The 11,359-nt window shown below is 45.2% G+C and overlaps 1 protein-coding gene across 1 annotated transcript; it reads right to left on the bottom strand.

Moving 5' to 3' along the window:
• Positions 1-581: 581 nt before the first annotated feature.
• Positions 582-3,084, bottom strand: SLITRK4 (SLIT and NTRK like family member 4). Its single transcript, XM_009992310.2, is given in 11 exon segments — positions 582-691; positions 694-726; positions 729-929; positions 932-1,150; positions 1,153-1,299; positions 1,302-1,337; positions 1,340-1,976; positions 1,978-2,324; positions 2,327-2,449; positions 2,452-2,781; positions 2,784-3,084. Coding segments are annotated over 11 exon segments (2,484 nt in total).
• Between the last annotated feature and the right edge of the window lie 8,275 nt (positions 3,085-11,359).

Consider the following 11,359-nt stretch of genomic DNA (forward strand, 5'->3'; position numbering starts at 1 on the left):
TTGCACAATTTAACATTATAATTCCAGTGGTTTCAAGATGCAGGCCATAAATGTAACCAATTTACATATACTATCGAATGTTCTCTCTTTGCATGCTTGTTACTGTTCGGATAATCTTTAAACAGTGCCATTACAACACCACAAATCAAAGGATTACTCCAGTTCCACCAACTTAAATCCACGTGCAGGATGAAGCACCCAGCTGAGGTACAAATACCAGTACCAGGTTTCCTGTGTTTGTTCTAACAAATCACAAGGAGACTATGGTTTTGCATTTAAGGTACAAAACATATATGCCTCTTGAGGTTAAATTCAGTGTAACGTGTATAAAGCATCCCTTTGGCAATAGAGTTTGCAGTATCCCTACAGGATTCCACAGGGCATGAGCTTTATGTAGTAAAATCTATTACGGAAATTCTCCTCTACTTGACAAATCATACACAGCTACAGTTAATCAGACACCCTTGGATATGCCTGCCTCTATGCCTATCAATATAATATAGTATTTGGAAGTTAAAAGTCAACAAAAGGCACTTTCATCATTAAATAAATGTCCTCTGTAGGCAATAAGATTGCATGACCTATATTTTATTCAAAGCTGTTTGTTCTTCAAGAACTTGTAGGTAGTCAGGTGAACCTTGAAGTTTAGCTTTTAGTTCAAAATATTCACTTTTTCTTTGTTCTACTACAATTTACTATGATTACCACCTATTAGAGATTTCTTGGTTTTTTGTCTTGTTGTTTCTCTGGATAACGTATTTCAAAGCCACTGACCCCTATGCTGTTGTATTCTTTCTTACTTTCAAGAAAATTTTGAATAAATACATTGGAATCCCTCCCAGGGAATAACTCATCCAGTTCATCGATTGTGCTAAGTCTTTTTCTGGTATCCACATGCAATAAATCTTTCTCCTTGTCATTAATATTCTCAGAATGACTTTTTGCCCTGGAGGGTCAGCAAACGTGAAGCCTGTTTCAGACTCTTTTAAGCCACAGGTATGACTTTTGCTCATCTGCTCAATGGTTTGAGGAATGAAGGCCTCTGCACCTATTCCATCCTTGTTGGACTTGTGATCGTGCTTCCTTAGCTGCAGCTGCATAGAACTGCATTCTTGATTTCCAATCCCTTCGTGCTTTACAGTTGGTTTTTGTTGCGCCGAAGCACAAAAACAAGAAGACAAAAAGCAACAAACACGGTTAAAATAAGCACAACTAATATGCTTAAGATGAGAATGGACAATGGAACTGGGCCACCAGGAGGACTCCGGACTGGTCCCAGTGGTGTTGTAAAAGTAACAGCGGCATAGGACTAGTGAACAGAGCAGATGGCTTGTTAAAAGTTTAGGACAGAGGATCTCATTTTTCAGAGACTTAAGTTCAATGTTAGCAAACTGTACAGGTGTTTCACATTTCAATTCCTTCACCACAATACCTTCGTTTAGCTTTTCAAGCCACAGTTTCAAAGCAACTAAATCACAAGTGCAGTCCCACGGATTACCTTCCAAATCAATTTGTGTAAGAGATTTCAGCTGGTCAAGAACGCCACTTACAGGTAAATACATGAAATGGTTGTTCCTCAGATTCAGCCTAGCAAGTGGTGCTCCAGCAAAAATGTACGCTGGCAAGCTTCGTAGAAGATTGTTGTTCAGGTAGAGCAACTGCAAATTTGGCATTAAGTCAAAGGTGCCTGCTAGGATTTCTCTGATAACATTGTATTCCAAATACAGATATTGCAAGTTGTGGAGGCCAGCAAACATTTCTGGGCTCAGGCGCTCTATCTGATTGCCGTTGAGATACAATCTCCGTAAATTTGTAAGGTTGCGGAAAACTTCTCCTTTGATCACTGAAATCCGATTGCTGCCTAAATGTAGCAAATCCAGCCCCTCAAACTCAACAAAATCTGTAGTGTCCACATCCTTAATATAATTGCCATTTACATGCAGTTTCTTGGCATTCAAAGGTTTTGGTACGAGTTCGGGCCATTGACTCTATATTTCTTTCTTGGCAATTTACACTTAATCCCAAATCTGAAGGATGCGTTTTGCAAACGCAGGGGACTGGACAAGGAGTTAAAGGAGGCACCCTGGTCTGGTAAGATACAATTTGACTGAGATTGCGATTAGATAGTGCTTTGCCTGCTACTATCCCCGAGATCTTCGAAGGATTTGTAGTCTTTGGCGGCTTCGTGACCAATCTGTGCACCGACGTTTGCGTGGTGTGGCCGTTCGGTGTGCTGTAACCGGGCTCCAGCTGTGAGGGAGGTAGAATGCGCACGTCAAAATCACTCCCTGTCCCCATGGAGCACAACTCTTGCTTGTTCGTTCTTTCAGTAGCCTTCCATACAAGTCACTGGGTGTTTCACAGATTGCTTCTCCAATGTAGATGTTATAGGGCATGTTCTCCAGCCACGCTTTCAAAGGCAACAAATCACAAGTACAATTCCAGGGTTATCTTCCAGCTGCAATTCGACAATTCGCCCAATGTGTTCCAGAACTCCAATGTATGGAAGCTTCTGTATTCGATTCCCTCGTATATCCAGATGGGTTAGAGAAGCAAATCGAAAAATGTTATCGGGAAGGAATGAAATCAGATTGTCATTAAGGATCAGGACTTTCAGCTTGTGAAGCTTATTGAAGGCTCCCCGTTCAATAAACTTGATTAAATTGTAGTCAGCTTGGAGATACTCCAAGTTCTCTATGCCAAGGAAAGTGTCAGCTCGGAGAATCTTTAATTCATTGTTGTTCAAGTGCAACTGTTTCAATGCACTAAGACCCAGAAAAGCCCTCCCTCAATGTTCTGTAACTTATTATTACCCAGTTGCAAGGACACTGCATGTGTAAAATTAAGAAAGGTATTTGGATACAGAACAATTAGCAGGTTGTTTTGAAAGTTGAGGTGGTAAAAATTAGACCATGGTGGTTTAAGCTGATTTGGTCTGTAGACTGCAACCTTCTCACAGTTGACATAGAGTACATTCTCAACTGACACACAGGAGCAAACATTGCAAATTTCCACAGATATATCAGCATCTGCAGTTGTAGAAGAAACTGGAGATGACAGAACCAGAAAGAGCCACAGAAACATCTTCTTGTGATCAGCAAGCAACCTTAGGCTCCTGAACAAAGATAAAGAATCTAAAGAAGAAAGAAGGAAAGAAAAAAGAAAACGTTTTTCAGTTGTCATTGTTCCAAAACGTCATTTGGGTTAAAAATCGTATTCCACTGAGCTACTGTACCTGCCAAGGATTACAGATAAACTACAAGCACTGAATTTAAATAACATGAAAGATTTTAACAACCAAATACATGGGAGCTAGAATGATTTCAAATACAGAATGTAAATCTCTGTAGACAAACACAAATAACTCTGAGGTCTGTCAAATATATTTCTCTCTCTTGTACATGCCAAACATGCATAACTAACAAAGTAAAGTAACCAAAAAAGATTCCAATTTTATGCATATTTACTCTCCTCAATGCTGCACTGCTCATATGTTGCCGTGCATTTCAGGGATATTAACCACAAATGCTGATGCTATGCATGCCAAAACATCTGGGTTCAGATAGCGCAATGTAGAAAGGATGAAGATACAGGCACAAAAAGTAATGTCAATACTCAATGTATGTATCTATAGCATCAACACATACAGATTATCAATACGACAATAGTGAGATTCACTCAAGAGATACATAGGCATGCACACACATTGTTTCTGTCACTTACTATACCTAGTTTAAATAAACAGGTGGTAAACCGATGGCAGAAATACAGTGACCTATCCACAAAACAAGAAGATCAGCTCTGGGTGACCAACGGAAGCACACAGATATGGAAGAAGCATGCACAGGCATACAGCCCCATCACCAGGAATAACAACAATACCCTGACTTGCAGGGCAAAACAAAGTCACAATTCACCAGCCTGACACTACTGAAACCTGAAAGAACTTTTTTTTTTGTAAAACATTATGTAATTTCCTCTTATCCCTGCACTGATACAGAGGCGGCTTTCAAGAACTCTTCACATACAGTCAGGCCAGCTGAGCTGCCATTTTTTAAGCAGACCTGGAGCCCAGAGAATTTTCTCTGAGTTAGAAGGTAGCTTTTTTAAAAAAAAAAACCACAACAAACACACACCAACAAAATCACTTCATAATCAATACATTGCTCCCCCCACCTTCCCCATTTCCCAAGTCGTCCCTTTCATTTCCTGCTGTGGGAAGCCACCGAGGTGGCACGAGGGAGCCAGGATGGAAGTGGAGAAAGCAGGAGCCAGCTGGAGGAAGGAGAAGGAGGCTGGAGGGAGCCGCAAGGAGGGAGGATGCGCCGGGGGACCTGGAAGGGAGGAGGCAGGAAGGGAGGACAGAAGGACAAGAGAGGGACGGAAGGCTGAGAGAAGGCAAGGAAGGAAGAGGGGAAGGAATGGCTGAAGGGGTCAAGGAGGCCGCGGAGAGGGGCCACGGGAGAAGAGGGAGCGGAGCAGCCGCTGCTGATCCCTGCAGGCTCCCGACCCCGGCCGCGGCGAGCGAGTGCACAGGGGCAGCCCGATGCCCTCGCGCCCCCACCGCTCCATCTCCCTCCCCCTCCCGGGCACCGACCCCCCGTACCCCTGCGTCGCCCACGCTCGAGTCCCCTCTTCTGCCTCAGCCCCGGGGGCCCGGCCGGTGCCGGGCGGGCACGCTGCGGGCGCTGCGCAGGGCTGACGGCGGACTGGCGAGCCCGGCCAGGAGTGCAAGCACTACCGCAATTTTTTGCCGCAACCGGCTCGGCTGGTGCCGGCTCCCCTCTGTCGTGGGCGCCCCGTCGCCCTCTGCCTCCCGGCGGGGGAAGGCAAGAGGGACACGGGCGCACACACAACCGCACGCACATGCCGGCTGGCAACGGGCACAGGCGCGGCGATGCAGCCCGGCATCCCTTCCACCCTCCCTTTGCAAAAGGCACAACTGCGGTCCCGGCCGCCAAACGCCCCCCCCCCCCTCCCCGCCCCCCCCTTCCCGCTCCTTCGGCACCTTTGCAAAGTCCAGCCCGCAGCACATTCACACACTCCCTTCCCCCGGCCCCACTGCACAGATCCTGCCCCCCTCGTCCCTCCCACACCTCCACCGGCTTATTCGGGCCGCCCGGCCCCAGTCCCTCCGCTCGCCCGCTCCCACGGAAAGGATGGGAGCGGGCAGCGCTCTGCCGGGTGCCGCTCGCCCAGGGCTCCCGGAGGCGACCAGCTGGCGGAGAGAGGCGAGCGCGATGGCAGAGCGGCTCCGGCAGGAAGCCACTGTCGCCTCGTCTACCCGCTCCCTCCCCCGCCCCCCCGCCTTTAAATAACAGCAGTAATTATTATAGCAATGAAAACAAAACCTTCGGAATAATTAAAAGAAATTAAAACGCCAACGTAAACGCAGCCCCGCCATGTCCCCGCTCCCCACCCGCACTCACACCCGGCGGGGCGGCTGGCCGCCCCCGGCGATGCTCCGGCGGCGCTCCGCGGTCAGCCCGGCACCTTCCCTACCTCGGCGGCCGGGGTCGCCGCGGCCCCGCTCCGCTGCGCTCCGCCGCTCGCCCCGCAAGGTCTGTCCTCCGGCAGCTCCGCGCACGCACCGAGCGGCGGCGGCGGGCGCCGAGCAGCCCCGGCCGCGCTGGGCGCCGAGGCGCGGAGCGAGGAGAAACCCGGCGCTGCGGTAGCCCGGCGGGCTCCGCCGCATGCAGCAATCGTCTCGCCGAGCCCTGCCCCGACACCGCGGTCTCCCGCACACATGCGGGGAGAGGATCCCTCTGCACACGGGCACCCGCTCCCATCGCACTGCTCTCGCCCACCCCTTGCACACAGAGAGAGCCCCCTCCCCTTCGCCACACGCACACCCGCACACGCACACCCGCACACACACACATCCGCGCACGCACCGAGCCCTCGGGCGCTGCTTTGGAGGCGAAGGAGACGCCGCTCCGGGGGAGCAATCCCAGCGCATCGCATCCGCGACAGCCTCTGCCGCACGCCGGGATGCGCGCCGCGCCGCCGTTACCTTTCCCGGGGAGATGCCGGGCTGCGCCCCCGCGCAGCTCAAGCGGGTGCGGCGGGTCGGGAGGCGCCCCGCGGGGCTGCGAGAGCGGCGGGGCCCCGGTGCCGCGCCGGGCGCCGCGGGGCTGCCATGGGCGGCGCGCAGCAGCTACAAGTGCAGCCCGGAGCGCAGCCGGGACGGGGCCATCCCGCCCCCGCTCGCCCGCCCGGCGCCTGGGTGCGCGCCGCTCAGCGCGGCGGCGGGGAAAAGCGGAGAAGGGAAGGGAAGAAAAGACAGGACTCTCCCCCCATCTTTTCTGACGGTCTCCCCCCCCCGGCTTGAAACAAAAGTAGAGGTGGAAACTGAGTGGGCAGGATGGTAACATTTGCTGTATTCAATGTGAATTGCGATTATGGAACAAAATCGCTGTGAGGTGACATACCCGACCCGTTCTTACACAAATAGCTGTGTTGTCTTATCTCATTCTTTGTGGCTAGGTGAAATTCCTCCTCTGCTTAGGTAACAGCTGCAGTCTGATGAAAAAAAAAAAAAAACAACCCACATCTAATGTTATGCACTTGTGCAAAACAGATCCTGCTAATTAGCAACTCCTAGTTACTCTGCCTTTCATAATATACTTTAAAACGGTAATGAATACGCCCAAACAAGGTGATATCTCTTTCCAAGGCAGAAGAGCCAGTTAGCCAAATTAAATCTTGCAAGGGAAGTTCAATTGCTTGTCCTTTACCGTGAATTTCTAATTCAGTTAGCAAATTGTTTATGTATTGCAGACATACCAGTTGTGAGTGCTAGGTTCTGGGCACTAAACTGGGAATGGAAAACAGCAACTGCTTGTTTCATTTACAGAAATGAAATAAATAGCTTGCTCTGAGGTGACTGCAACTAATTGAACTAATTTCAGAATGTTATTTTGTATTATGCAGATAGACTGATACCTGAAAACAAATGCAGCTGAGACATCAATAATTTGCATATCACAACAGAACTGAAAGTGATCTGTGATTAATATTCAGCCAATTAAAATCTGAAGTCTTTAAAATGTAAACTCTCTTAATTATTGAACCATTAACAATGTACTGTTCACGTAAAAGGGAATGTATGTATATAAAGGGCCCAGTTTAGAAGGATTTGTGTATAGTTTATGCTGAATGTTTCAAACTTTATTTAAATGAACTTACAGAATAGAGAGCTAAGGTCTAGAATAAAATTCATTTAGGGAAATAGCTGGTTTATAAGTCAGTTTTAGCAACAGGCATAGAAATGCTGGTATAAAGATCAAGGTGCCAGTTTTGTTTAACTAGCTACATTAAGCTGGATGTTAAACTAATTCCTTGCTTATTTACTAGGTGAAAGAGTATATAGACAGTATCAAAGACAGATCACTACTCCCACCACCATTCAAACAACTGCTTAGAGACTAACTAAAAACTCAAACAAGGAACAAAACAAAAGATCGTGTTTTAAACAAGTAAACCATGAAATGAGTAAGAATTTAAGAGAACCAAGATTGCACTATAGCTAAATAATTCTTCATGTTTCTATTATAAGTGGCTATTGACAATGACATGTTTATGGTGTTCTAGAACGTATCTGAGAAGGAAACTCGGTTATGCAACACAATTTCATTATTAGGGTTTTAGTATGTTGTATTTTTATATTTATTTCTAATTTACAGTCAGAAAAAATAACTCTTTCTCCAAATCTCATTAAGTGGTTTCTAAGCTACTTGTCCTAACCTACAACATGTCAGACTCACTAAGATTTAGATTTATGTCAGGACAACAAACCAAACCAAACCAAACCAAACTGAGGATAATTTCAAAGTATAACATAAGCACAAGTTTAAGGTCAAGACTGCGATCCAAGACCATGGCATGCTTAAGGAATAAATCACCTTAAAGGGTTACATCCTAGAATCATTGGTTGTACCCCTTTCTTTGAGATCCAGCTAGAAGTTTTGCCACCATCAGTAGAAATTTTCTGCGTAGCCTGACGGTAGATAGTAATTGGAAGACAGCTGGCTGAGACAAAGGGCAAGTTGGATTATCTGGTCTGGTTCCCTGAAGTTTATGAGATTACTTCAGGCTACACACCATGCCCATTATTGTCATCTCTAACCTTTTCTTAAATTTCTTACTGTGATGGAACCTCATTCATCTCCTTTGATTTTTTTCTCTGTTATTTGTCACAGGAGCATGTATTTTTCCTTCTTCAGTTTAGTAAAAAGAGAGCAAAAGCTAACAAGCAGCTAGATTAGTAACATGATTTTCTGTAAAAGAAGTATCTGAGGAAAAAGTAGAAATGTACAATATCCTGCCAAAGGAAGCACACACAGGGTGGCATTCAGTAATGGTACAATTAGCTTATCAATAATGTCATTGCCATATCTAAGTAGAAGTTCTTCAGAGAGAAAGATATTTTTACTCTTGACTACTGATATTCATCATGCAAGCTGCTCAGAAATTACAGAAGCCTATTTATATTTTGTTTTCTTTCACATTTTTTGTGAGACCTTCTAAACAACACTTTTCTTCTCAACACAGAGATGCTTGGTCACCTACCTCTCCCTATTTACTTCTGGGCTGATGCAGGCACTTCAGACTGGAATTGTGCTTTATGTGTATTTAAAGTCTGCCAGGAGAAAAAACTTCCTGTACGGAATTATCGAAATGCAGAGGCCTGTTGAGATGCTGAATCTACTGCTGACAGCTCGAAACCTTGGAGAGCATTTCCCTCAAGCTGTTCGGACACATGTGCAAATAGGACTTCAACTGAAGTTGAATGGAGTTCTGCGCGATAAGTTGCTTTGCTTTTTCATCCACAGTAATTTTCTGACTGAGAAATGAGTGGATAGGAAACAGGAGCTAAGCATCCTACTCATTCGTGGGCATTTCCAAGTACAATTTAAGATACGGTATCTGAACTCAGGCTGCATGTGTACACAGAAGGGGCAGGGAGAAGGTCTCTTTCATACAATTGTTGACGTCCTACCATTATGCTACCTATGGATACATGGGCAGCCTAAAAGAGGCTTTTGCACAGCCACTGAGTTGCACTGTTCTGCTTTCTCTCCAGTTTGTCTGTTGTCATCCTAAAGATGAAATAAGGGTTAGTCATCGGTAGTTTAAACTAACCAGAGATACTGATGGCCCATACACCCATGGCTCTTGAAATCAGAAGACAAAGAGAAGAAATTGCAACTGCCATGATCAGCACAGGAGCATGCTTTCTTTGTACATGTGCCAACATCTGTACTGGCCAGCTGTGAGCAAGCTTTGTGTACCCAGCTGCCAAAAACACACCTGGGAGAGAGGCAGTGTGCACACAAATGTATTGTATTGTTCTATTTGAAAAGGTTCACGCCAGGAGTAGAAACTCATATAAAAAGTCTCCAGAAATTAATAGGAATCTCTTTGACTCAAGCTCTATCTTATAATTATTATGTAAGCACTATGTGTTACTCCTCCTTTTTCCGCAAGAACAATAAAAATAGTCCAAAAGTTAAGGTTGTGGCCCTTCACACAGGACCCAGGTAGAGAAGAAACTGTTTTGTTTGAACACATGTAAAGCTGGTTAACAATTCTTTGAATAGGAAAACTAAGGTTTGTGTAGACTCTGTTTGGAGTTTCCATGGTTAAACAATTTATGTTTAACAAGTCTACAACTTGTTTCTGCTACTAGGTAAATTGGTAACAACTGCCATGCTCAGCAAACAAGAATACAGCAGAACACAATAACAACTGTGCAGCACTGTCTTATAATAGGCTTCAACTGATAGCACATAGCCTTTTGAGGAGATAAAAAAAGGCAGTAACTCCACCCATTGTCCCTGTCTTCTATGTATTTTGCCAGACTGCCAGTCAGAAGAGGGGGAGGGAGAGCATCCTTGAGAACTCTGTATGTATTAAAGTGAGTCCCTGCGTGTGCATCCTTTTAAAGGTACAGTGTGATAGGAAACAGTGCAAATCTGCAATACTCTGATGACAGAACCACTGTGAAAGAGTACTGTGCTAAATAAAGTGGAAGAAAGGCTGTCAGATATATGTCTCTCCTTGGCTCCATATTATTTCCACCCAACTTACTCCACTTTATTCAGGAGCCCTCATCAATGTTCAACAAGTACCCCCGTCACCTGCTCCAGGTGAGCATTCCCTGAGAACAACACTGAAATGCACACATCCCTGCAACAGGGATTGGCAGGGATTTTTCATTCCGTCTTTTCCTACTCATTTAGAATGAGTCGTCTTGAATGTTCAATGAAGTGGGCATGCTGCTAGTAGCAGGTCTTCTGACTAACTCTCCTTGTAAACTCAGCCCGTGGGGATGTCCAGCTCCATAACACTACTCTTGCCAGATTTTACTGTCAAGGCACAGTGGGTAGGCATTTAATTTCACTAAATTGCAAGATGTCCAGTGCTGTCAGTACACCTTTGCTTATTTTCTTTCTTTGTGCTCATTTACCCAGCAGTTGTTCACCCTCCAGCTCACTGTCAGAGGCTAAAGGCAAGCTTGGCCTATCCTCCTGTCCCCTGAGACAGTGAAAAGTGTGAAATCAGAAGACAAAGAAACTAACAAAAAGATAATGGATGAAGAATTTACCAGGGATATTTTTCCATAAGGTTGTATGATACAAAGTTAAATGCAAAACCTAGAAGCTACTGCTGTTGTCCTACCCAAGTCTCTTGTGGAAAATGTTCACTAAACTGATTTCTCAAGAAGAGAAATATATTTAGAATAAGGATTCCGCGCTAGAAAACTCTGACATTATTGAATACACTGAATCATGAAATAACACTTCATCCTCCCTGAGCGAATGGCCTGTTAACTGAATAAAAGGACTATGCTCATGTACTACAAAGAAAATGTAAAGAAATTTGACTGTGGTTGGAAATGATGGAGGATAGGAAGGAAAGAGGTACTCTAAGAAGGGGGAAAAATGTATTGTATTACAAGGCTTGTTTCTTTGTTTGCTCCTAATAACTTGTCTTCAGTGGTGGAACAGGGGAAATCTTTTATGCTATGAGTACCACACCTGTTAGGCTTCTGGTGAGGATTGGATGGGTTGAGACCACTTGACATAACAGAATGTGAATTTAGAATATTCTAATTTAAGTTCCTACTCCTCCACATTTTCTTCACGTGTGAGACTGTTCCTTAGCATTATCTGGAATTTCACACACTTAAACGAGGCTTCTCATGTGTATAAAGGTCAATGATGTAACCCTGTCATTAAGCAGCCTGAAAGCAGAAAAGTCTCTTACTTTATTTCTTAGAAGTTCAAAAATAAAGCTCACAATAAAAGTACGATAAAAGAGAATAAAATACTTGTCACTCAATCTTCAGAATGAA

This window comes from Tauraco erythrolophus, chromosome 13 (genome assembly GCF_009769465.1).
Source record: "Tauraco erythrolophus isolate bTauEry1 chromosome 13, bTauEry1.pri, whole genome shotgun sequence".
Taxonomy (NCBI): domain Eukaryota; kingdom Metazoa; phylum Chordata; class Aves; order Musophagiformes; family Musophagidae; genus Tauraco; species Tauraco erythrolophus.